The 24427-nt window shown below is 51.7% G+C and overlaps 1 protein-coding gene across 1 annotated transcript; it reads right to left on the bottom strand.

The window, feature by feature from the left end:
• Window positions 1-8060: 8060 nt before the first annotated feature.
• On the bottom strand, window positions 8061-22513 carry TRARG1 (trafficking regulator of GLUT4 (SLC2A4) 1). The gene is made up of 3 exons (XM_076354581.1): window positions 22111-22513; window positions 14863-14995; window positions 8061-14256 (listed from the first exon to the last, which is right to left on the bottom strand). The coding sequence occupies exons 1-3, from the start codon at window positions 22510-22512 to the stop codon at window positions 14249-14251; spliced, it is 543 nt and encodes a 180-aa protein (XP_076210696.1). The 5' UTR covers window position 22513; the 3' UTR covers window positions 8061-14248.
• Between the last annotated feature and the right edge of the window lie 1914 nt (window positions 22514-24427).

Consider the following 24427-nt stretch of genomic DNA (forward strand, 5'->3'; position numbering starts at 1 on the left):
GCGGCCTGGACCACCTCCATCCTCAGGTGTTCAAACCAGGCAGCGTCGTGCCTGAAGGACCCATCGGTATCTGGTGTTTTTGCAATTGGTGCTAAATCTTTCGATGCCACTCAAATTTATTTTCTCAAACAAGAAAATCTGCCTGGCGGTGTGATGCCTGGCTATTTGTGTAAGGCTCGGAGCAAAGAGAGGTAGTTCATTTCAGAGCTGTCGTGCTGTGTCTGTAATGCTGCTTTGAAGCGGAGATAGATTTCTGTATCCTTAACGTGCCTACTAAATATTCAGGAATGACCGTATGCTTTCTCAAGGGAAGGCTTTGACTCTTATGTTTCAAGTTAGAGAAGAAACTTCAAAAACCGTTTCGAAAATGGAAAGGCAATTCTGGTTTCAGATAGTGGGAAGCGCAGTTAGTTTTTCCAGTTGCGGCGGTGGTAATAAGTGGTGCATAAAATTCCATCTTCTTTTGGATTAGAAAATAAATTATTAATGGAGCTGAATCCTTTTTTCCAACTCCCTGTACAGTCAATAATTTATAGTGACACAGGCGTAAGATAGATATTTTTAACCATCCGCCTCCCAGAATACTGTTGTTCATATTGAAAACTGCTGTCCTTCCTGACAAGCCCAGGCGCAGTGGGTGTTCGTGCATTATGGATGAGCCGTGCTCCGCTCCTTTAGTCCTGGTGCAATTCCATGAGCAGATTTACTGCTGAAAGGGAGCTGAGCACTCCATTAGAAATTCATGGGGAGAGAGACAGGAGTGTCTTTGTTTTATGCGTTTCACTGAACATGGGAGACGCGCTGCTGTGTGGACTTGATTTTTTTGAATGTTTTAATAGAAAATCTCAATGTTTACAGCAGGTGTTTACACTTTCTGAATGCCAGCCCTTTATCCAAAAACGGGTCTTCGGGTACAAAAGCTGTGCTGCCGGTGATTGTGCCTTAGCGTCTGGGATGTGCTCATTAAACACGGGGAGCCTGCGGTTGCCTTCCTCTCCCCCCTTCTTTGCAGGCTGTTTGAGACCGTTACAAGCATGTGCGCTGCTGCTCATCCCTTGCTTAATCTTTCCCTGTCGTTGCAGCCCTCCTTGCTCTTTGTTCTTAATGGGACCCTGAGGCTCTGTTAACCCAGGTTTGATAGCACTGCTAGTAAAGCAGGACGAGTCTGGCTGTAATCGAAGTCCCTCCGCCTTTGAAACAGCATTGGCAATTCTCTCATTGTGGGTTACTTTCTGGTTGCCTTTTGACTTTCACGCCCTGTGAATCCTCTGTCAGCCAGTGGTGTGATTTTGAGAGGTCTTCTGCGATCGTGTCCGTTTAGGTCTTGCATCTTGTCTTGCTTTACCTTTCTTTGTCTGCTCGCTGCACTGCCCGTCAGGTTCTCCTCCCTTACTTCCTCGGTGTTTGGCTTCACCTAGACATTTCAAACACGTGGATTTAATTTTGGTCTCATAATTCTCATTCCTCTTAAAAATCTGTCCTTCCTTTGAAGTCCAGGAAGGCTGTCCCAGAGCAACTTGAAACTTGGCGATCAAAGCCCCACCTAGAGCTCTAGCTGAAAATTCACTGATAACCGCTTTGGTGCACGAGCACAGCTTGCTCTTCCACAAATGGTGTAAACAGGTAGGCTTCAGTCCCTGCAGATGTCGTTTTGTCTCTTTTCTTATCTTCCTTGCCCATGCCCCTCTGCCTGATGCAAGGTTCTTGGAAGCGGGGACAGTATTCTTCATCTTTTGCCTTTCTAAAGATGCACTGAAAAGAACTAGCAGCTCCTTGCTGCAGGTTGCGAAGTCCCATTGAGCTGCTAGCTATACAGTGGAAACTTCCCTAAGATGTTTGCTGGTACGTGTTATGTGTCATCTGCTACAGATCCATCTGACTTCAGACCTGTGCCGAGCTGGCTTCTTTCAGGGTGAAATGCTGCTGAAACGTCAGATTTTTTTTAAGGGAACCTTTTCTTAAAACTCTGCAGGGTGCTCAGGAATATTGCAGGTGTAAAAAGAAATCGTGAGCAGCTGTGAAAGTGCTGATCTGGTGTCCCTGGCAGGTCCAGCTCTTAACACACAAACGATCGTTTATGACATTAAAGGGTAACTGGACCATGCAAGGACCTTGTCGCCACTGGAGTCTGGTGGGTACCTCCGTCATGGTGCTGAACAAGCGGGAGAGCCTGTGAGTGTCCCCCACCTTGCAGCGTAGCGGGGAGGCTGAACCGACACCTGGACTTTGTCAGCCCGTCTCCTTGAAGCAAGAGAAACACCCGAGTGGAGAGGCCAAGTGCAGGAGGGGACATACGTGGATATTTCCCTGCTGTGCTATAAATGGAGTTCCCTCTAGGTCAGGCATGTATCACCAGTGCTAAATTTACTTTAAAATATTACTGAGGTGGGGAGGTTTGTGAGTCAGGTCTATAAAAGCATGCGCCGCTTATGTAAAGAAGCGTAGCTTAGGAAGAGGCAGAAGGCGGGAGGGCTCTCAGCCTGCAGCAGAGACCGTTCCTGGTGCATGTCTGCCCTCTCGAAATAAATAGGTCTTTGTATTCAGGTGGCAACTGCGCCTTCAGGTTGTGTCTGTACCTTACAGCAGGACTGAGGGGTCTGCTGGCCAGCTCTTCCTGAGTTTCCATACATTTCAGGAAATGTAAATAAATGGCTTAGGTGAAGGTTTTTTTATTAAAAAGAACGACAAATATTTGGGGGATGAATAAGTTCATCTGTTCTCGTAATACTTCACGGATACTTCAGCTCGAGTTGTGCCACGGTGCCTCTGGGAGGGGAAAGGAGGGGTGCGAGGGATGCTGCCGCGGGGATTTTGGTGTTCGGATCTTTTTCATTCGTTCGGGTACATGTATCTGTTTGGCCTTTGAAAATCTGAGGCTCCTGGAGGCAGCTGCGTCTTCGCTAGCAGAGCATCGCTGCGCGCTTCGCTGTGTCAGACAGGCAGACGTTGGCTGTCCTGCACCACCAGCAGCCTCCTCGGGTCTAACCACAGACACAGCTACATCCCAGGGGAATGAACTTCTCCTACGCTTCCTGAGAAAGAGATGTTCCTTAACCCAGCAGCCGAGTCCCTTCTGCAAGCGTGGTGCCGATAACGCCCTTCGGAGGCGAGTGCTGGGCTGGCCGTGGTCTGGGAGCTCTCGGCAGGAGAGGCTGAGACAAGCCATCGCCGGGGCAGGGGAGGAAGAGCCTGGTCCACAGCTGTTAACTCATTTTTTGGGACACTTCAGCTTATACCGGCTGTACGTTTTGCAGTGTAGAAAACCAAGGTAAAAATAGAGCATCGCTTTAGAGCTTTAAAGATACCGGGTCTTATCAACATTCCTTTAATTTTATTACGGTTTGCTGTGTACCTGGGTCAGCTGTTTCAGACCGGTAATGAATTACAGTGCAGCAGGTGAGGTGCTGTTTTGTTTTTCTGCCCAACTGGAATCGATGAAGTGATCCGTTTGCATTGATCGTCGCTGGGAAGGTGTATAAAATACCATTTTTTTTGAAATTGGACCTGAGACCAAATAATTGGAAGAAAATGCTTCAGAATCTGCAGCCTATAATTAAATATTTCCAAGAGGCAGCGAGATACAGCGAGCTCAGCAGAAGGAGTCATTTTGCTGGGAAGACTTCCCGTCTTTGCTTTGTTTCATGCTGTGCGCTATTAAAACAAACAACTTCGCAAGCTTCAGAAGCGTTCGGCAGCTCTTGAGCAAGAATAGCATCTAACATTACAGCTAAGCTGGAAACAATGAGGGCCATCAGTCTTTTTTTTAGCACATAAACTAGGTAGCTTAGCTCATGGAGAAATCCCCATTACTCTATTTTAGCTATTCTAGAGATTGCAGGATGGGAGTTTTCATCTTCTGAAGGCTCCAGCAGTAACCACCACAAAGGAAAGGTCCTCATTTAGAGCAGTGCCCCGATCTGCTGGTGCAATTCATACTTGCCTGTGCAAGCCAGGCTCTCCTCTTTTCAATTGCATGAATCCTGACCACCGGTCCTTCTGCAAAGGTTATCGAATATGTCTTGTCTGATTAAAAAAAAAACGAGTTTGAGATGTGATAGAAACGTCTACCTTGCGCCATGTAGGATCAGCTAGACTCCTGATTAAATGTCTCGCTATGTAGATGTGAGAGCCGTGGCTGTGTCGCTCTGACTGCGTTTGCAGGGGAGCGGTGACAGCTTTGAACTGGAGGCAACGTGCAGAGTCGTGCTGCAAAAAAGTCTTCATCTGTAAAGGGGAAGGCTGGTTCTGGGTAGGAAAATGGGAAGATGGAGGCTTTCGGCACCCTCACAAAGTCAAATTCAGTTTTTCTCTGCTCTTTTACCAGAGCCTACCAGGAGTGTGTTTGGTGAACTTCAAATTTTGAAGGAGACATCCACCGTACACCCTAATTTTGTCTTTTTTTTTTTTTTTTTTTTTAATCTCTACAGCTAAGAACTTGTTCTGTGAGTAGAGAGAAGTCTGGGGTGCAATCTATTATTTTTTCTGGCCAGCGTTGAGCTACAAGCCCCTTGTGTCTCTGCGGACCGGAGTGAGCTGTACCAGCGCCAGGCGTGTTTGTGTGCTGCTCGTCACAAGGTCTTGCCGCTGCAGTTCTGCAGCCCTGCTGCCGGTGCGACTGCGTGATGCTGCTGCCTGTGTGGCTGCGGCGGCTGCAGCAGCCCACGGCTCTGGCTCCGTCGCCTCACAAATTACTTTCCAAGAGGCTGTGCACGGCTTTGAGGGTGCCCAAGGAAACCCTTAGCTGCACACTTGTTTCTTCAACAGCAGCCAGTGTTAGGAATGAGAGAGAAAATGGAAGCATTTCCCTGTGCTTTTAAATCGTAGCTTCTGTCTGGAGCAAAGTCATGGAAACCAGTTGAAGAACTGGTGACCAACTTTTTGTCCTTTGCCTGAACCCCAAAGCTCATGCAAATTCATTAGCGAAGGCAAACATTAAGAGGTGAACGGAGAGCCTATGGTGTTTAGTAGAAAACATATGCAACATGGAAATTGGATGTAAACCTCTTGCTGTTCCTTTGCGAATCTATTATACATGAGCCCATCAGAGCAGCATATTAATAAAACAGGAGGCTAAAGCACTTGGCACTCCCATCTCTTTAGCAAAACATCAGAGGCGAGGCTGTCAACTTCGGTCTTTGAAGTCTGGAACTTGCGTCTGTCCAGCTGCTTCGGTGACACGGTCAGGATGCTCCGAGGGGAATCTCGCCACTGAAGGGAAATGTCTCCATGGTGGGGGGGGTTTATGTGAGTAAAATCCTCCTCCTCCAAGACAAAACCATTGTTCTTTCCGGCTCAGCCTTCTTGCTTGCTGAATTCTTTAACAATAAACGAAGAAGGCCAAAGATGGCTTAAAGCAACCTCAGGCATCATGTGCTGAGATGCAAATCGCATCCGTTCCTCGAAAGCTTCCCCCCCCCCCCAGGACCACTCTGTCCCAGTCTTTTGTTACGCACAGGTACCACCAAGCACAACCACAACCCCCTTTGCTTTGCTGAATAGTGGGAAGTAAGTTACGCTGAATTGTCTAAACATCTACGTCTTGTTTCTCCATCAGGACAAATAAAGGTGGCTCTTTGGACCTCCCCTGTAATCACACTTGCGTTGCCAAGGGTCCTTGTGCAGACGGTAATGCCTCTTGCACTTCTGGGCGAGCAGAGGCGGCAGGGGGATGCTGCTGGTGAATAACACGGGCTTCGTGCGAAGTCCAGCCTTAGTGCAAAATGGGAGTAGCCGTAGTGCGGTGTAAGTTTGGACCCGCGTGGCTGTGAGTAAGTACTCATGGCTGGTGGCTCTTAAAGACAGAGGTTTGAGCAGCTGGTATCCTGACCCTGGTATGTGAAACTAAACATCAAGAACGCTGATTTAGGTAGTGTTACAAGGGGAGGGTATTTAGGACTAAGAACCAGCAGATCTAGTTAGACTTGCAGTTTTCAAAGCAATGGGGAATGGACGCACCGAAGAAATATGCTGAATTTGTTAAAAAAGCACTAGCAAGCTACAGAGCCAGGTAGGGGGTGGGTAGCGTAGCGTAAGAGAAGGGCTATGGGATAAACAAGAAGGCTGAGCTCGTTGCCGGTGTGTTCGAGGCCGCAGAGCAGCTCTGTCTCACTGGGAGTTGTTTGGGCAGTGATGTGCCAGTGCCATGCTGCCTGAACCATCGGAAACCCTAGGGACAGATCCAATATTGAGGCAAGCTCCGGCTTATAAGGGCTGGGCTTTGTCTTGTGGGCAGCGGCAGATCTAGAAGAACTAATTACTGTTCCTTTGATCGTTTTCTGAGGTGCGCATGAGGATAACATGTCTGTTTTTCATGAGTTTGCGAACTTTTAATCTGCATCCTCTCTGGCTTTGAGTACCTGGCGTTTTTTTCCTATTTATTTATTTATTGCCACCCAAAAAACCTACAGCTTGCATCCTTAAGAAGAGAAAAGAGGTGTTTATCATAACGCTGCCTATGAAAATGACAGGCAGACCAAAGCTTTACTGCATCACATCAGAGGTTAAGGGATTTGGGTTTGGACCACAGAGGTGGTCTTGAACGGCCCGTTCACCCTGCTGCCTCGCCAACACGGGCGTAACCATTTCCTAAACGTGGCCACAGCAACTCAAACAGCTGAATCTGTTTCATGGCAGTGTTTGCTGCTGAGTTATTACCCAGTAGGCTCCGGCGGGTGAGCTGCCTGCGGGGGAGCGGAGCCCCGGACCTCCCGGGCTGCTGCGACAGCGCTGGTGGCTCAGCGCTCCTTAATGCCTCTGGCCGTTCCGGTGGGGAGCGACCTGCCTCTGCCTCGGAGGGAATCTCATCAGCAGGACGCGCTCCAGGCAGGGCCATTAAGTACGTTTGTTGCTGAATCACGCTACGGGCTGCCAACGTTGCAAAGAATTTACATCTATCTTTTTCCCTCAGAGACATGGATGAAAGTGGAAGTGCTGTCTCTGATAACAATTCTGGGGCCATAAAGCCTCATTTTTGATCCCTGCCGCTGGTGCTGGCACCAGCCTCCCATGTGCATGCTTTGTGTGTGCTGCTTCGCTGGGTGAGGGAATGAGTTGTCCTCGGGAAGCTGCGGGACTGTGTTACCTCCAGTAAGTCCTACCCTGAAGTCTGGACAGCTTGGGCGTATTGCGACAGAGGAGAGAGCTGTGTAAGGCAACTAATTCATCTCAGACTTGGCAAGTCTCCTCTCCAAGCTGAGCGGGGTTGGAAGCTGCATTGCCATTCATTCCCGGAGGATGCCAGAGACGCGCAGCCAGAGGAGGGTGTTAGGATTCAGCTGAATGAGGTGGTTGTGCCACTAATCTTTAGTACAGATCAGTAGCCTGGACTGACCGGTGTGCCGTTACGCAGAAATAAACTTAAACTCTGGTAGTGACCCAAGGTGCGTGTTATACACAGTCAACAGCTTTCCGGTCTGGCTGGAAAATCTGCTCCCGGGAAAAGACTAAAGCCAATGTTTTTGGTAATGGCTGAATTTTCAAGCCTTGTCTTAAGAAACTTTTAAAAAGGACTTGCTTCCTGGGAGCAGCCTGCATTTAGGCTTCTTGAGTAGAGACCAAATCTTGCTGTGCATTCTTGAAATCTACGGTTTTGATCAATAACTTTGGGTTTTGAGCAGATTTGGCATTTGTATGTGTTCTCTCAGACTTGGTTGTGCACCATATTACTGACCTGCAGTGGCAGGGCCAGCAAGGAGAAGCAGTTCCCGGTGGCTACTCCCCATCCCCTCCTCGTGCGCTGCAAGCAAGGAGGATTTCTCCTGCTTCCCTGGGCAGGCGTGCCCTGTGGCACGGCCCAGGGGAGACCTCCCACAACAGCTGTGCTTTCCCAGGAGCTCGGCGTCACTTGTCTCTGCAGCACAAGGCTGATCTGTGTGGACCTTTCTCTGCTCTGACTTGTGCTGTTTTCTTCTGCCTTTTGCTTATATGTATTTATATGCAATCCACTGCACCCAAAATACCAGCTGATCTACTTGCTCTTGGAGTCTGAAGCAATGGTTAAATGAGTAGTTTGGATTTTTTTTTTTTCTCATTTAAAGAGGAGAAACAAGTTCAGCTTTGACCATGCATGTTACATTTTAATTTTTTTCTCATGCCAAGAAATACAAAGAAAGTATATAAGATATATCATATCATCCTGCAGAAAAAGAAACATTTATCAGCAAAGAGAAGCGCCCAGCTGCAATTCCTGATATGTTCATGCTGTGTGTGAAACGCGGCTCTTCCAGTTTGGCTTCAAAACAGGAGGAGCCGGTGCATGGACGGTGGTGACCGCAGTGGGGGGGGGGGTAGACTCTGCACTTCCACGCAAAGGATTGTCTCCTGGGCACCATCTAACAAGGGCACCTGCTCCGAAGTGGTATCAGGGTTGCCTTGGTGAATCCTGCACACGTTCACTTTCTGATGTTTCTTATCCTGGATGGGTATTTATAGGTTTGAATTTCGCTACCTACTGGTGTCAGCAAATGCTTTACAAATATTCCCACTTTGAAAAGGCTGCTTCCCCCCCACCCCCCACCCCCTTGGCTTGTGCCCAAGCATGGGAGTCTTCAGTCCAAATCTAACGGTCTTTGCCAAAATTAAAGGATGTATGCTTTAAGGATGAAAGAAAATCGACCTTAAATCTGAAATTATTCCAGCTTGACTGTGCAGCCCTGGCTGTGGTTCTGTGATAAGTAACAAAGTGATAGGGCAAGGTTGGGGGTATCAGGAAAAAAGAAATAAATAAAGACATGGGACCAGCCCAGCGGGTGCGTTTCTGCAGCCTCTCCTTGGACTCAGAACGAATGGAAACAGAGCTTTAATTTTAGCTAATAGGCAGGATCTGCTCCCCTTGTCTACATGGAGAAGTCTGTATTTGGAAGGTCAACTGCTGCAGCGGTACATGCCGGAGTCGGCAGCCAGCCTGGGTCAGAGCCTTAGAGGAGCAGGTTCCCTCCCCCTCGACAACCCCTTTCAGTGAAGCCCAGCGATGGCATCTCATTGCCAACAAGACCTGTGCCGGATTAAAGGAAAGGCAGAGGATGGGGGGGAAGAGCCTGTGAGAATCGTGCATTGCTCTAGGGGTAGAGACGCTGAGGGGTAAGCACATTAAACTCGCAAAGGTGGGGAGAGAGGGGTAAACTGGGACGGAGTGAAATACCGACCAGATAAAGCAAACTCATCATTAACACAGCAAACTTTGAAATCAAATCTTTTGTCGCTTTCTTTCCTCCCTTTCTGCTCAAATCCCTTTGGTCTCCTCTGCAGGCACCCGGCTGGGTACCAGCCAGCGTGTTGCTGTGACTGACGGACTCGTGCTAGACCCTTTCTGACCGTCGGTCGTTGCATCCTACGAGAAGGTGGTATGAAACCCAGCTAGCTCGTCTGCTCGGCAGCAGCAAATCACTCGTTCAGCTTAAGCCTTCGATCTGGCATTGCTGTACGCAGCAAGGGCTCTTCTGTGCCGCCCCGCAGAGCCCGACTGTCCCCCAAACCGTGGGGAGAAGAGCCCAGGGACACCGGTGCCAGAGAGGTGCCATCAGCCACGTGCTCTGCTCATAGGCTGTTCCCGAGCCGTGCAAACCGTGTATTTATATCCCACCAGGACCTCACACTTGTCGATCGTAACTCCTACTTCAGCTTACATTTAGAGACGTTTCCCACCTTCTCCATCTCTTCAGCGAGCTATCCTCCTAGCAGCTCAACTTCACTGTCAGGTAAGGCTGGATTGCCAACGCATCGCTTGGATCTCTTGCCTCTCCTTCACCAGGGGGTAGAAGTTGGCCAGACCCTGAGGATTTCGTGACTGTTATAGTTGTGAACACATAAAAACCTCAATTCTGACGTGCTTGAAGGAGGCTGCAGCAGGTGGCAAAGAGCTGTGACATAAGTAATAGGGCTTGTTCGTGGGGATGGAGAGGGAAAGTCTTTTCATGACATAGTTTTTGTGATCTCCCTCCTGTGTGCTAAAAACAAAGTTAAGGAGAGGAGCGGTTGTGCCTGGATGCGGAAAGAATTTGTGTTCAGTTTTGGGCCCCTCACTCCAAGAAGGACGTCGAGGTGCTGGAGCGTGTCCAGAGAAGGGCAACGAGGCTGGTGAGGGGTCTGGAGAACAAGTCTGATGAGGAGCGGCTGAGGGAACTGGGGCTGTTTAGCCTGGAGAAGAGGAGGCTGAGGGGAGACCTCATCGCTCTCTACAACTCCCTGAAAGGAGGTTGTAGCGAGGTGGGGGTCGGTCTCTTCTCCGAAGTAACAAGTGATAGGACGAGAGGAAATGGCCTCAAGTTGCGCCAGGGGAGGTTTAGATTGGATGTAAGGAAAAATTTCTTTACTGAAAGAGTGGTGAAACATTGGAACAGGCTGCCCAGGGAAGTGGTGGAGTCACCATCCCTGGAGGTATTTAAAAGACGTGTAGATGAGGCACTTAGGGACATGGTTTAGTGGGCATGGGGGTGTTGGGTTGATGGTTGGACTCGATGATCTTAGAGGTCTTTTCCAACCTCAATGATTCTATGATTCTATGAAAGATGCTTGAGCTAAGGTGAACGCTGAATCAGCAAAAAATCATGAGGGGATGCTGTTGTTACCCAGATGTAGACCAAAGGAGGAAACTTGCCTGCTGGTGGCCTCAGGATGAAGTTCTGCCACAATTTAGCCCCTCATAACGCAATCATAGGTGAGGTGTACTTCAAGGGTTGGGGGCTCAGCAACTTCTTCCTTTGCAATTACAAGCTAATGCACCCGAAAGAGCCAATTAGGCAGCTGAGCTGGGATAAAACCGCGTGTGACGTGGAGAGCAAGGGTCTAGTGGCAAAACCTTTGCAAAATATCAGGCTGCAAAATGTGCGGGGAAGTTGGGGGAGAGCAGGGAGAAGAGACTTTCCAGATAACCCTGGGGAGTTTGTTTCTCTAGCACTGGAGAGCGAGGTTAAAAGGAGAGAAAATATTTTGTCAGGAGTAACTGTAGAGGCTTTCCCCTGGATTTAAGTGCAGAATAAGAACCAAAAAGCTGTATTCAAGAGGGCAGAGCAGTGCAATTGTATCTAATCAGAAAGAAGATTAAAAATGAAAGGAATTTAAGTGTCTTAGTTTTTCTTTTTTATTATACTTAATGGCGAGGTGAGATGCAATTGCCTCAGCAGCCCGATGATACAGGCTAAGACAGGAGGCAAAAACCACATTTGGGTGCATGCGATAAATCATCACCATGGGTTTTCTGGGGGAAGCTTCTGCCTTCTCCTGCATTCAGATGAATTCTGGTACCTCTACTGCTCTGTGCTTCACCAGCCGGGGATTTCTCCTGGCAAGGACCATTGCAGCTGCCTCGCAAAGCCCCCTTGTTCTTACAGCTGCGGGTATCCCAGTCCATTTTGAAGTGTAGCCTGTGTTTGCCTAGATCCCTTTGGAAAAATCAGATTCAAAGGAAATCTGTATTCGTACATGGTTCTATTAAGGAGGAGAAAGAAAAAGGGTTTCTTTTCGGAGCTGTGTGGTGCATGTGACTCTGAGCAACTTTGCCATCTATGCAATTAGAGCAGCGTAATGCTAACCCACCTCGTGGGGGGTGGCAAGGTTTAATCCTTTAAATGTGGTAAAGCACTTTAGAAGAAAGGCTTTATATAATGATAAAAGAGCATTTAAATTCTTACTTACTAAATACTTGGCGCTCTCAAGTACTATAACTCATTGAGGCAGTTTTCCCTGAATGTCGGCTCTTCCTACCCAAGGAGGAGCTTGCTCGGCTCTTACCGTAAGCTGAATTTCAGCAGCTCAAAGAGCAAAGGGCAGAAGATGCACGGACAGGCAGCACTGCCCTTACGTAGCTCGGAAAAAATAATGCGTGTTTCCCAGCAAGCAGCTTTCGGGTTCAAGTGTTAAAGAAGGAAATGTTTGGGGGATCCGATGGGATGTCATCAACCATAAGATGAGAGTTTGAATCTCCAAGGGAGGGTTTCTGATGAGCTCAGGAAGAAGAGGTTTGGTGCCAAGGGGCACCCTGGCAGCGGCTGCGGGTGGGAGCTCACAGCCGGCAGTGCTCAGTGGCCCCTGTTGGCTGAAGCTCACAAAAAATGAATTGCAAAAGAAAGGTTGCAAATTTGGTCCGTTTTAGAAGCCAGTAGTTTGTAATAAAGTGCTGGCAAAGGGGTGAATGGGAATGGAGCCCAAGAAAGTGCTGTAGTGATGTGCTATTGCTGTGAGTCCCTGGCATCCCTTTTAACGTAGAGAAAAATGTTAACAGTGTGTCTAGGGGATTTGGCTTTCTCACCCCCCGGATTCAAATGCCTAGCAAAAGAAAACACTTTAAAGAGGAGCAATCAAACAGGTGACAAGAATTTTCACAGCAATGCCCATGGCTTTGCCCATTAGTTACTGCAGAGTAACTACAGCGTGGATTTACAGTGGACTGCTACCCCGTGCTAACCCCACGTGCACACGCATGCCCACTCACATACTCCAGAGAAGAAGTTAGTGCCAAGCAGTTGTCATGTTGTGAAGTTTCTTACGGCGTGCAGTAGATTCTCCATGTAGACAAGCCCTCAGAAGCATTAGATTTGGTCTAAGGCTTGGGTTTTTTTTTTCAGGAGATTGATGGTAGGGAGCAGAAGTGCCCTGAAGCACCTTATTTCTCAGTGCAGTCCATATTTCTAGGTCCAAGGCTGTCAGCTGGAGACAACAGAAAGGCCGGGGAGTGCAGCTCTCGGTCATGTACTTGTGCCCGCAAAGTTTTGATAAAAGAGAGGCTCAGCTAATACAGAGCCAATGGATATGGCCAGAAGACATCTACAAAGCCTGAATAAAGTAACAGGCGAGGAAACTTTGCATAGTCTGGGTGGCCAGATAGAGGACCAACCCCAGTAACAACCCGCGGCAAGGACAGGGTGAGGGGGAGGAAGAGGGGCTGGGGCTGGATGGGGCTGGGGGGAGCGTGGCGGGATCGGATCCCGTGGGAAACGACCGAGGGAGCCGCGTGGTGTGGAAGACGTGGCGGGGCGCAGGGTACCTATAGGCAGATCGGGAGGAGCAAAGTCTATTTTCTTGTTATGTTAAATACAAAACATTAAAAAATAATACTACCTGTGGAACTGACCCCAGCCAGCTCCAGGGATGCTGGAGATTTTCAGAGATGCAGAAGAGCGTGCGAGGGGTGCAGGGACAGGAGCAGGGATCTTAAACTCTTCCGTGCCTCTGAAAGTCTCCTGGAAGGCCCTAAGCTGAAGCCCAAAAGGGTCGGGGAGATGAGCGCTGACAGTGGCGGGGGCTGGATCACGCTGAAGCTTTTGTGTGATGGACATGACATGACAGAAACGTGTACGTTGGTAGAACAGGCTCCCCGTGCCTTGGTACTGCTGCTACAGATTAACCAGGCTCTTTTCTCAGCTCCGTGAGTATGAACCTCACTTTGGGTGCACAGAGAGAGAAATGTGTGGGTTCACAGAGAAAGCATTATTTTTCCTTCCGTTAAAAACCCCACCGTGGGATCGGGGTGAGGAGGAGCCTGGCGTTCTCATGCAGCAACATCCTGCTCTGCCAGCTCTGAGATCTGCCCTAAGTGATAAAAGAGATTGTAGGAATAGACATGGAGAACATTCCCAAAGGCATGCAAATGGTCATTGTCTTTTTTTGTTTGTTTGTTTTTTCATCAAAAATACAAAAGCACCCACCACATCCTCCAGCTTTTGCGGCTGTGTTTCGTTCGGAGCAGAGCTCTGGTCCTGCTGCAGCTCTGCTCTCCCTCCTCCTCCGTGGAACAGCTCTCAGCTCCTGATGGCAGTTTGAGCTTTGTTTTTTTTGTAGAGACAGAGAATTTGACGATTTAAAAACCAACAACCCCCCAAAAATTCAGTGACTTGTGCCAAAATTCTTAGGAGGATTCCTCAAAATGTCCCCTTCTTGCCTTAAATTTTTCTTTTAAAATAAGCTTCGTTCTTGAAACTCTTTCCTCCTCTTGTACTGTAGTTGTCTCCCCACTCCATGAGTTTTGCTGGAGGGGAATGAGGTAGCGGATTTCCCCCTTCTCCTCTCCGCTCGGCATCTGACGTCCTTTCCCATTCCTTCTTGCGATGGTTTTTTATCCCATCACTTGTACAAACTCATTTCCAAGAGGCGGTGAAGTAGAAGCATGCGTTCCTTCAGACGGCGCTCCAGAGCAGGGTGTCTAGGGCTGCCCACCTACACTGTGACAATTTTTTGTTGCAAGGCTGAAAGTAAAAACCCCAAAAAGGAAAGTTGTCTTCCTCCTCTTCGAGGTATCTGCATGCTAAAACGTCTTCTAGGAAACTGTAAAATAAAGAGAGTCTTAGGGCAGCTTCCAGTAGTCACAGAGGTTTCCCTTATGCTCTTGGCTTGGGCTTTGTGTGTTTCTGAGGTTCCCGTTTGCCTGAGCTGCATGCTGGTCATGCTGGTTTGGCAGGTGGGTTTGTGTTTGGGAGGTTCCCCAGACATTTTGGGATTGCATTTCTGGCCAGGTTGATTTGCGTCCTGAAACCCTTCAGTTCTTACCCCACTACACACTGCTAAACCCACCACAGCCTTTGCCAGGGCAAGACCTTTCACCAGAGGGACCTTGTATGGTCACCACTGCGCTATGGGACAGCACAGCGGGGACTTTCCATTCTGGTCATTTGAACAGCGTGTGTTGCTCCTGCAAGGAGCCCGTTCTCCAAGGTGTTTTGCACGAGTGTGTACAGCTGGTGATGGTCAAACCAGCCTGGACCGTACAGGTGCTTAGTGCCCTACCACTGCAGTTGGGGCGGGAATGGAGCACCACCTGCCCTAGGGTGGTGGTGGATGGTGGGCAGGTGTATCCTACACACTGGGCTGGAGACAGGAGCCGCCTGAGGTTCCTGCTTTAGCTGGGCTGGGGAAAAGAGAAGGAGGTGTTACCTCTGACGCTGAGTGAGATGTAGAGCACGATGATGACGGTCCCCAGCATAATGGAGACGATGCTGAGCAGCCTGGCCATGCGTCCGAGTCGTCGGGCTCCATCCATGTCCCCTTGCTGCCCACTGTTCCTCGACTGGGGGGAAACACAGAAAGAGGCGCTTGAGAATGTCCACAGCTCTGGGGTGACTCTCTGGCTGTAGTCCCCAAAATGAGAGCTGCTGCGTCAGTGGGGGGGCTGGATCTGCCCCCCTGGGCTCTCGCAGGACGGCACGCGTATCCCCTCTGTGAGCCCATGGCTTTGACAACCTGTGGCCCTGCTAAACTGACGTGCCTGGAGAAGCCCACCTGGAATGCTGTTCTGCTTGCCCTGGGTAGGAGCTGGACTGGCTCAAGTCTGTCTTTTGTTGGAGTGACTAAGAAATAGCCCCGGCAGGGGACAGAAGGCACGGCACAGCCCCAGCCAGCAGCAGCCCCTCTCTGATTCTTTCATGAAAAATCCTGAAATTCTTGACTTCAGTCCCCAGAGCAGCTCAGTTCTACAGGACTGCACAGGGGGACTGCGTCCCCCAGGGGTACCACTGCACTTCTGCAGCTTGTGTGCAGGAAAAGCGCCCTGCCTTCTTCCCCAGATTTATGTATTGAGAAGCGATGTATATTGCGAGTTTAACTATCACCGACAAACTGAAGAAAAAAGCAGTGACATTTCCAAAGCAGCATGTGGCCTCTTTGCTGGCCGTTGGAGCTGAATGTGTGTGCGAGAGGAACAGGCTTTGATAAAGCGGGCAGCGACTGCCGGCTTTCATCTTGTGATGGGATGTGCTTTGGTGCCTCTGCATTTCCCTGAATTTCTGCATCAATGTAGATGGGTCGTGTTCGCCACCTCTGGTTTTAAATGCAGTCCTCCTACAGTGAATTCCTGCTCTTGTGTGTGCTGTAGGGAGGGAAGGAATAGTCCATATTGCTTCTCTATTCTGCTTCTAGTTTCATTGTGACTTCCCCTGCTGCTCTATTGATTTCTTCAGGCAGCTCAGTGAAAGCTTTCCTCTGCTCTGTAGCTAAAAGAAAGGGCTCCCTGGCTGTGGCAGGGCTGAGGAATGGGACGGTGGAAGGTACTAGTAGGTGCCTGGAAATTATTGTGCGTGGACTCATTAAGGTATGAAGAGAGATAGCTCCAACCCAAGAGTTGGAGCTAGAACAGGACTTGCCTGGCGCTGATGTTGGTGGGCACTGGCATCTTAACGGGAGGTTCTCGGTAGCATAAATTGCAGCGGTCCTTGTCTTTGGGAACAAATGGCAACCCAGGGTGGATGGAGAACACAACCTGGAGGTTCCCTCGGAAACTTTGCTTTTCACTGCTCAGGCAGGGCTGGCCACCCATGGGCTCGGCAGAGATCCAGACCCTGAGGGCATCTCCGGGGTCTGCCCAGCAGTGCTGCCGGGGCCACAGCTGCAAGGGGCTGGATGGGTTGAGCAGGATTTGGGCTCACACCCAAAGAGGAAAGACATAAGACTGGATGAGCGTGGGCTCACCAAGACCTTGCTTGGTGCCTGACAGGGCGGCGAGGGTGACGCTGTGGCCTGACTCCTCTGAGCTTCAGTGCCAGCTCTCTTACTGCCCTGTGCTCAGCAGTGCTGCTGACATTGATACCGAAATACTAAGGAGACATATGGTCTCCTTAGCGGGTCCAACCCGCTGCGCAAGAGAAGCCTCCACCTATGCCAGCTACACGCAGCAACCTGAAGACCAAGCACAGCTCATCGGAAAAAGTGTAATACACAGATGCATTGTAAACTTTCGGAGTAAGTGATTAAATAAGGACCGATCTTGTTTCTTGTTCTTGTAATTGGCAATCATTTGGTTTCCAAGTGAAAAATACTGAAAGTAAGAGTTCCCGGTGAGGGAGAAGCATTACTGCTGAGAGAGGAGCCCAAAGTGCTCCCCAGCCTGCTGGAGCAAGCGTGTTGGGCTTCCTGCACTTGGCTGAGGGAGGACCTAGCACTTAGGGCAGCTGTGCAGTACCACGGCGAGGTTATTATGGTGAAATTACTCACCATGCGTCAGCATTCACTGCGTGTGCGGTGGAGAGGCTGGAGCCCCTCCATCAGCAAAACAGGAGCTCCCTGCTCGAGAAGAGGCAGACGGTCTGTGACCAGCACATCTCTCCGGACCGAAAAGCCTTCCCGAATTCACGCAGAGCCCTTCTGGCTCCTGTGAAACCCATCAGGAAAGGGGTTTTGGAGGGAGGGAAATTGGATAAGGAGTTTTAAGGTCCATTGGTAACATTTGGACATGAGGAAAAATTTCTTTACTGAAAGAGTGGTTAAACATTGGAACAGGCTGCCCAGGGAAGTGGTTGAGTCCCCATCCCTGGAGGTATTTAAAAGACGAGTAGATGAGGCACTTAGGGACATGGTTTAGTGGGTGGTGGTGTTGGGTTGATGGTTGGACTCAATGATCTTAGAGGTCTTTTCCAACCTTAATGATTCTATGATTCTATGATTTTCACCTGGTTGGGAAGGCTTGGAGTGGGGGGAAAGAAAAGCAACATAGGCTGGGTGGAGAGACCAGGGCAAGGAGGAGGGAGCCCGGCACACAGGTCTGTCACCCCGATCCGATGGAGCAGTTGGGCAAAACTCCCCTCAACCTGACTGGGGACGGGGTTTTGTAGATACTTTAGCTGCCTTGAAGCAGTTACTCTTTCTTTAGAGATGCTTTTAAGTATTTAACATTTTTACGTGGGTTAAAGGCATCTTCCCCCGCCTGTCTCCAGCCATGCTGCCTTGACTGAGCCGGGTCTCGGGAGAAGAAGGATATCTGGGGCAGGCTGTGGAGCCAGCAGCTCCCTGCAGCCCCGTACCATGTGCCGGCTCCTCCCTTTGGAGTGTGGCTGCTAAAACTGGGGAAACTCCGAGTTGAAAAAATAAATATGCTAGTTAAAAAGAGTTAAAGGTGGAAGTGTATTAAAGCAATCCCACTTTCCTTTCAAAAAATGTGTTATCTCAGAAATAACAACTGCCCTGGAAAGGGTCCCCTGTCAAATGTTTAAAAAAAAAAAAAGGAAAATTAAGAGTCAGGAGGCCTAGCACAGCTCCAGCACTAACCATGAAACATCACTGAGAATTCAGATGAACAAATACTTGATATTACTACCCCATTTCCCGTTCATCCTGCTTTAATACCGCTACCCTCTTGGCAGCACCGTGACCAAAAGGTCCCCAGCCCGGGCTGCATGCTGGCTGCTGCTCCATAGCGCTCAGGTAGGTAAAATGCAGCTTTGAAGGTTTCCATGTACTTGTTTTAGTTTCTATCGCCACGTAAATAACGTAGTGGAGCCTCAAACAGGCGGCTGCTTCCACTGCATCCCTGCAAACGTCCCGCTCCGCTCACGTGCCACCCTGTATAACAACGTCCCCACCGCTGACACCAGGAGAGCTCAAGACCTTGTTTCTTCTGGTCTCGACAGCACGTTTGACAGACAATATCTTAAATCGATGGGATGCAGCCAAGAGCCTATTTTCATTACAGAACAGGAGGTGACAAAATGAAGCCTCACGGGCTGGTGGCGAGAGATGGGGAGAACGCAGTAGCCCAGGGATTGCCAGGATCCCTGCCCTGCTCGCTGGCAGCTTCCAACACTTGGGATTTTTAGGCTCAGATTTTTGTAACAAGTGTAATACTTCTGCAGGGTGTGGGTTAGATTGCAGTGAAATATGCAGTTTTAGCTGTCTTCTAGGGAAAATATATAGGCTAACGAATTTGATACATTTTTCACTACAGCTTCTGGAAGTGTTTACTGCTCATTTATCCTGAGCAATTACGAAAAATACATCAGCATTGGCATGGGGTGTTTAGCAAGCATTTGTTACTGTACATATATTATTCATCGGTGTGGAACAGTTTGATTATAGATCTCTAGTATCACTAATCCTGTGTTTTGCTTTCCACATAAACACATGAACATCTCATCTATTAATCGAGACTTGCCGAGGCAGAATATCTCAGAAAGGCTTGAGGGCTACAGGGGAGTGAGTCCCTGTGTGTGTGCCAAGGGACTCCGTATTACAGCGGAGTATCAGAAAACCTGAAGGACCCTAGAAGTGGGGCTGGAAGGGCACGCGGTACCGCAGCACCCATGGGGCCAGGTAAATCTGGGTGATTCAAAAGAGTTATTAATCTTAGCTGTTTTCAAGCTGTTATCTGTTCAAGTTACTGTTCAGAAGGGTTTTTTTTCCATAATAGATCACCTAAGTTGTCTTGTTGTAAATGAAGGCAATTACTTTTCTGTGCTAGTCCCAGGGACAGAGAAGACGAATCGTCACCTCCTCTTCCCCGCAATCTTTCCCAATTTATGAACTGGCTTTGGATGCACTCTGCTGCCTTCCACCAGTTACTCAGAATAAATCATTAATCCTCGACACTTGCATTTTGTTGAAGAAAACATTCTGAGAGAGGTATAAGTCAACATCAGACTTAGACAGATGGCTGTGCCATTTAAAATGAGTAAGGATAGTTTGACTTCTCCCACATCTTTCAGGAATGACAGTACTTTTGGATGCCAAGTGCTGTGCAGAGTTGCCCTTGGCGTTACTTTATGCTGGTTCTGGCTGGATTTACCTTTCTTTTTCACTTCATTTGTTGGGAGTTTTGTACGCTGGTAAGTGACCTCTCTGCTTCTTCCCCTGATGTGGCTGCATTTTGGTAGGAAGGGGAAGGGATTCGGTAACAGCAATATGTGTGTGTGGTACCCAGCCCTGCCCTGCACTCCTCTGAGATGGGTCCCACGGGGCTGCGCTGCCCTTGTGTCCATCAGCCCCGCTCTCCGGCTCGGGGAGGGACCCAAACCCCTTAGTGCAGCCAGGTCCTCGCTTGGTCAAGAAAAAGCATCTAAGAGTCCGTGGAGGGGCCTCCAGGTAACTCGTTTCTACAAGACCAGCATTATCAGGAACAGGCTGGGGGCTAGAGCAGATTTTTTTTTTCCACCTATGGCCATAGGCCCTGCTGCGATCTGAGAGCAGCTTTTGAAAAATGATTTATGAGACACTAAACCCAAAAGCATTCATTTGCTTTCCTCTCTGGTTGCTGCTTATTACCCAGAAAAAAGCTTTCATGTGCAAAAAGCATTGACTTAGGAAAGAAAAATACAATTGCAGAGCTAAAGGAACGTCAGCACATTGTGGAAAGGCCCCCCTGCCCCCCCAGGCACTGGGAATCATGAAAACCTGGTTCCTGCTCAGATTTGCACGTGATCAGGCACTCCTGGGTTTTATTCTGTGGGGAGACCTAAGCCTGTGGGAGCCTTGGGGGCCACTGGGAACGAAGTTCCTCCCTGGTGTAAGCAGATGAAACATCAGCTGATGCCCCAGGAGCTGTTCCTGCTGGCAGGAGGACCCAGCCAGATGTTTCCTGGCTCCCCAGGGTCAGCACGGAGCAAGGATCACTCCTTGTCCCGCTCTGCTGGTACCGTGCGGGGGTCCCTGGCTGGCAGGTGGAGGGTGTGTGTAATGGTATAGGCATGGCCAGGACTAGAAAGGACAGTAATAAATTAAGTGTCCCATGGGACAGGGAGTGCAGGGATGACTGTGGAGGGGCCAGAGGATGCGCACTGGCTACTAACGTGCTGTGTGTGCTAGAAACCTTGTCCTGGAGAACAAGCTCATTCAAGTGCGTGTTCTGCCTCAGTGGCCCCAGAGAGCTGGGGCCGGGCATCCCCTTCCCCAGCTCTGGGTGGGCTCTGGTTGATGCTATCGAGGGCCTTGGAAGCAGAGGGCAGCCAAATACTCTTATTGCCTTGTTGGTCCTGCCTCCCTTTGTGTTTAACACAGTAAATACACACCGGTACCTCGCTGTCTAGCAGTATTAACTGACTCCTGCTCTTTTTTCATTATTTACTCTTCTGCTCCATGGGGCTTATGTGGCCCAAGGCACATCCCCACTGTGCTGGAGGCTCTAACGCCTGCAAGGGAGAGTGTGAGAATCTATTTTGCATGAAGGCTAATGTGGTTGGAAAATCCCCGTGAGAGACCTTGTTTATTACCATGGATATGCAATACCCAGCTGCTTTCCCTCTCGTTGCAGTGCAAAGCCAAACAAGGCTGGCTGGCTTCCCCGTATGCTGCCTAAACAGGCTCCGCCACACAACTGTACTACGCAGATGACAGCTGGCACGGGCAGAAATGATGATTCCTCCTCAAAATGGAAACTGGTCTCTCTAGAGGGCTTTCTGTGGCAACTGCCAGTGTCTGTCTTCAAGTTGTTGGTGGCTTTTGGGGAAGTGCTGGCTGCAGATGCACCTCAGTGTATTTCTGTGTGGTAAGCAGGTAATTGCTTTCCCTGAGCTGATTTTCAAAGAAAAGATTTGCCTCCGTTGCAAATCAAGGGCATAAAAGGTGCCCGGGGGCTGTAAAGCAGTGGGGCATCCTGATGGGTAAGGGGGTGGCCGTACCCGCAGGGCTGTGCTGACAGAGCCACCCGTACCTGGGATGGGTGGGAGGCCGGCTGGCTTTATTCTCTCCTGCTCTGATGTTGGTGTATTTGATGAGGTGTGGGGAACGTTCAATGGAGAAAAATGCTTCTCCAGGGCAACTAAAAGAGCTGCAGGTGCAGCCCGTCCCTTTGAAGTGTCTGAGGACAGGCACCAGCCCCCAGCCAGGGTCTCCCCAGTGCTGCAGGGCTGGGCTCGGCTGCTGGGAGGTGCGGAGGGAGATCCCTTGTCCTTGCTCCGCCTCGCAGCTCCTTCCCGGGGAAGCCCGGCGAGCGAGCCGCTCTGGACCGCTGCCTGGGGGCAGGGACCGGGCTCCCCGGAGCCATCGGCCTCCCCGGAGCCCTGCCCTGGGTGCGCCCGGATCCCACCCCCAAATCCCGGGCCGCCCCTCTCCATCCCGTCGCCTCTCCGCGAGCTGTCCCGGGCTCGGGCGTCGGCTCTGCCGGGGGTCCCCGCCGGTTCGGAGAGCCCCCGCCCGCCTCCACCCGCCTCTCTTCCCCGGACCCCGATCGAAGCGTCCTGCGGGAGCCGAGCAGCGGCACAGCCCGGCCGAGCTCCCCGCGCTCTCGGCTGAGCTGCGGGAGCTGTGCAGGCTCCTCCCGCCCCGGTCCCCGCCGCGCCCCGGTCCCCGCCGCGCCCCGGTCCCCGCCGGTGCAGCACCGCGGACAGCTCCGGGGCGGCCCTTTCCCCGGCCCCGCTCCGGCCGTCGGGGGCGGCGGCGGGGGGAGCCGGGCGGGTCCGGGCGCACGGCGGGTCCCGGACTCACCATGATGGAGAAGACGAGGGCCACGACGTTGATGGGCCAGACGGGGCAGAAGCAGGAGAAGATGGCGAGCACCAGGTAGTCCCGCGGGCGGCCCTGCTCCGGTGCCGCCGTGCTGGTGCCCGTGGAGGAGGCTCTGCCCAGGCTGAGCCGGGACGGCGAGAGCGGGGCCGCCTCCAGGTGCCCGACCGACACCGACTTGTAGGCGAGCCCGTGCCCGTTGCGCTCCGCCTCGCCGGGCAACGCGGCCGTGAAGGATTTGGAGCCGCGGAGGCCCTTCTCCTCCCGGCCCTCGGTCGCCGCCAGCAGCTTCTCGGTCTCCTGGAAGCGGGTGGGCAGCGCCGAGCCCGAGCCCGAGACGGAGCCCGAGCCCGAGCCCCCGGGCGGGGCGCCGTCGCTCGCCATGGCCCGGCGGAGCGGGCTCCGAGCGCGCCCCGCCGCCGCCGCTCTGCGCTCGGGGCTCGCCGCCCCGCGGGAGGCCGTGCCGGAGGAGGGGCCAGCCCGGCTCGGCCCCCGGGGCAGGATCGGGGCCGCAGACCGCCCCCGGGGTGTCCCCGTCCCCCCCCCCCCTCAGCCCCCGCCCGATCCAGCGCAGGCGGCGCCGCTGCCCCCGGGGATGCTGGCGGGGATGCGGCGGGGTGGAGCGGTGGGAAAGCCGGGGTGTCCCCTGCCGCCTCCAGCCGCCTCCAGCCCGGCCCTGCCCGAGGCTCTGTCCCGCCCTACCGACCCCCCGCTCTTCCCGGGGGCTCCCACGGGCTCCGCTCCGCTGCCAGCGGCGTGTGAGAGCCCAGCCCCGAACGGGCTCTGCTAGTGCCAGCGGGGCTCGGTGGCCGCCTCCAGCCCCGGAGGAGCAGGGCGATGCCAAGGGCAGCTCTGTGCTGGGTGCCAGTACACACAGCCCTGCTGTCCCTGGGTCCCTCCTGGCTGAAAGCCTTTCCCCAGGCAGGCGGGGGGACATGCGACACAGACCAGGTCCTGAGCAGTGTGAGGGTGCCCGGTTGGTACTCCTGGCTCCAGCCGCTCTGGGAAAGCATCCTCCCCGGCTACAGGGTGAGAGGAGGCCCTGGGCACGCTGTGCTGAGCTGGCCCTGCCCTCACTGCGCGTAGGTGGCCCTGGAGACACTGCAGCTGGGGACAGGAATACCAGATCAGTGACAGATACTGCGTCCCTACATAGGACCTGCGAAGGAGAAAGGGTGCAGGTGCCGGGGTGGGTTATGTGCTGTAAAGCAAATAACAGCATCCTTGGGAGTGGGGGATGCTGTGAGGGGTGGGAGGGAGGGCTAAAAAAAACCCACAGAGCCTGGATGCCTGGCAAAGATGGATGTTTTCCACCCATTCTGTTTCATGCTTCAGTTCCAAATTTGTCAGGGATTTCCCCGGCAGTGAGTGCCATCTACGGGGCACACCCAGCACCTTCTGCCTCTCCGAGAGGTGCGCAAGGAACCTGCTGCCGTCTGGGGCCTGCTGCCTGCTGCCCAACACTACTCAGAGCCTGCCAGGCTGCTGCCCCCCCACCTGCTCCACTGGGACTTATCCCATCCCACAGCCTCCAGACAGAATTAGGACCCGTGTTTCATACATGTGAACCCAAGAGCAGAGGGGTGACCCTGCCTCAGGGGGTCTCACGGGGTTATTATGCCTTCCCCCTGCTTCTGCCTCTCTGGCCATCTGCTTCCAACCGTCTTGCCTTGACTGAACACCAAAGCTAAAAACCTGGAGATGCAAATTTGGGTGGAGGGAGGGGTTTGTATCTGGGTTAGGGCTGGGTTTCACTTAAACCTTCTTTGAATGCTGGTATTGCTGGGCTCTCATTCCCTGTATGATGGGTGCTGACAGGGCAGAGCAGGGGCATGCGCTGCTCCGGGGAGACCTAGAGCAGGGGAAGCCGCCCAGCACAGGGATGCTGTTGGGAGAAGCAGGATTCCTTCAGTGGACATCGCTGCAGGCCTTCTTCTGACAGGGGAAACATCTGTTGGAGATTAAAGCCAAGAATGCATCACATCATCAGCACTTCAAAGAGGCTCCTTTGCTGAGCAAAGAGCTCTCTCTCCTGGCTGCTGCTAGCTTTCCTCTGCTCATTTCCCAGCTCCCTTGTCCCATCTGGGGATTAAGGGAGGAGGAGGAGACCCTGGGGAGGGACTGGCACACCAGAGGGGAGGGTTGAGATAGATGTTCCAGCGTGTGCACCCCCATGCCGGCATGGAAAGCTCAGACTGCCCTTGGTGCATCGGCAGCCAGCGACGGGGCTAGAGTGAGAGCACTGGGGCAGGTGCAGCGGGGCTGGAGGAGCTCTGCAGGGGCTCAGGACTGCGGGAAT

This window comes from Aptenodytes patagonicus, chromosome 17, assembly GCF_965638725.1.
Source record: "Aptenodytes patagonicus chromosome 17, bAptPat1.pri.cur, whole genome shotgun sequence".
Taxonomy (NCBI): Eukaryota; Metazoa; Chordata; class Aves; order Sphenisciformes; family Spheniscidae; genus Aptenodytes; species Aptenodytes patagonicus.

Bases quoted from the DNA above. Each gene is read 5' to 3' on its own strand.
- TRARG1 (XM_076354581.1), bottom strand. From the start codon at position 22,512: ATGGCGAGCGACGGCGCCCCGCCCGGGGGCTCGGGCTCGGGCTCCGTC. The intron at 14,996-22,110 runs GTGAGTCCGGGA...GTTTCCCCCCAG, and splicing joins CCCTCGTCTTCTCCATCATG to TCGAGGAACAGTGGGCAGCA.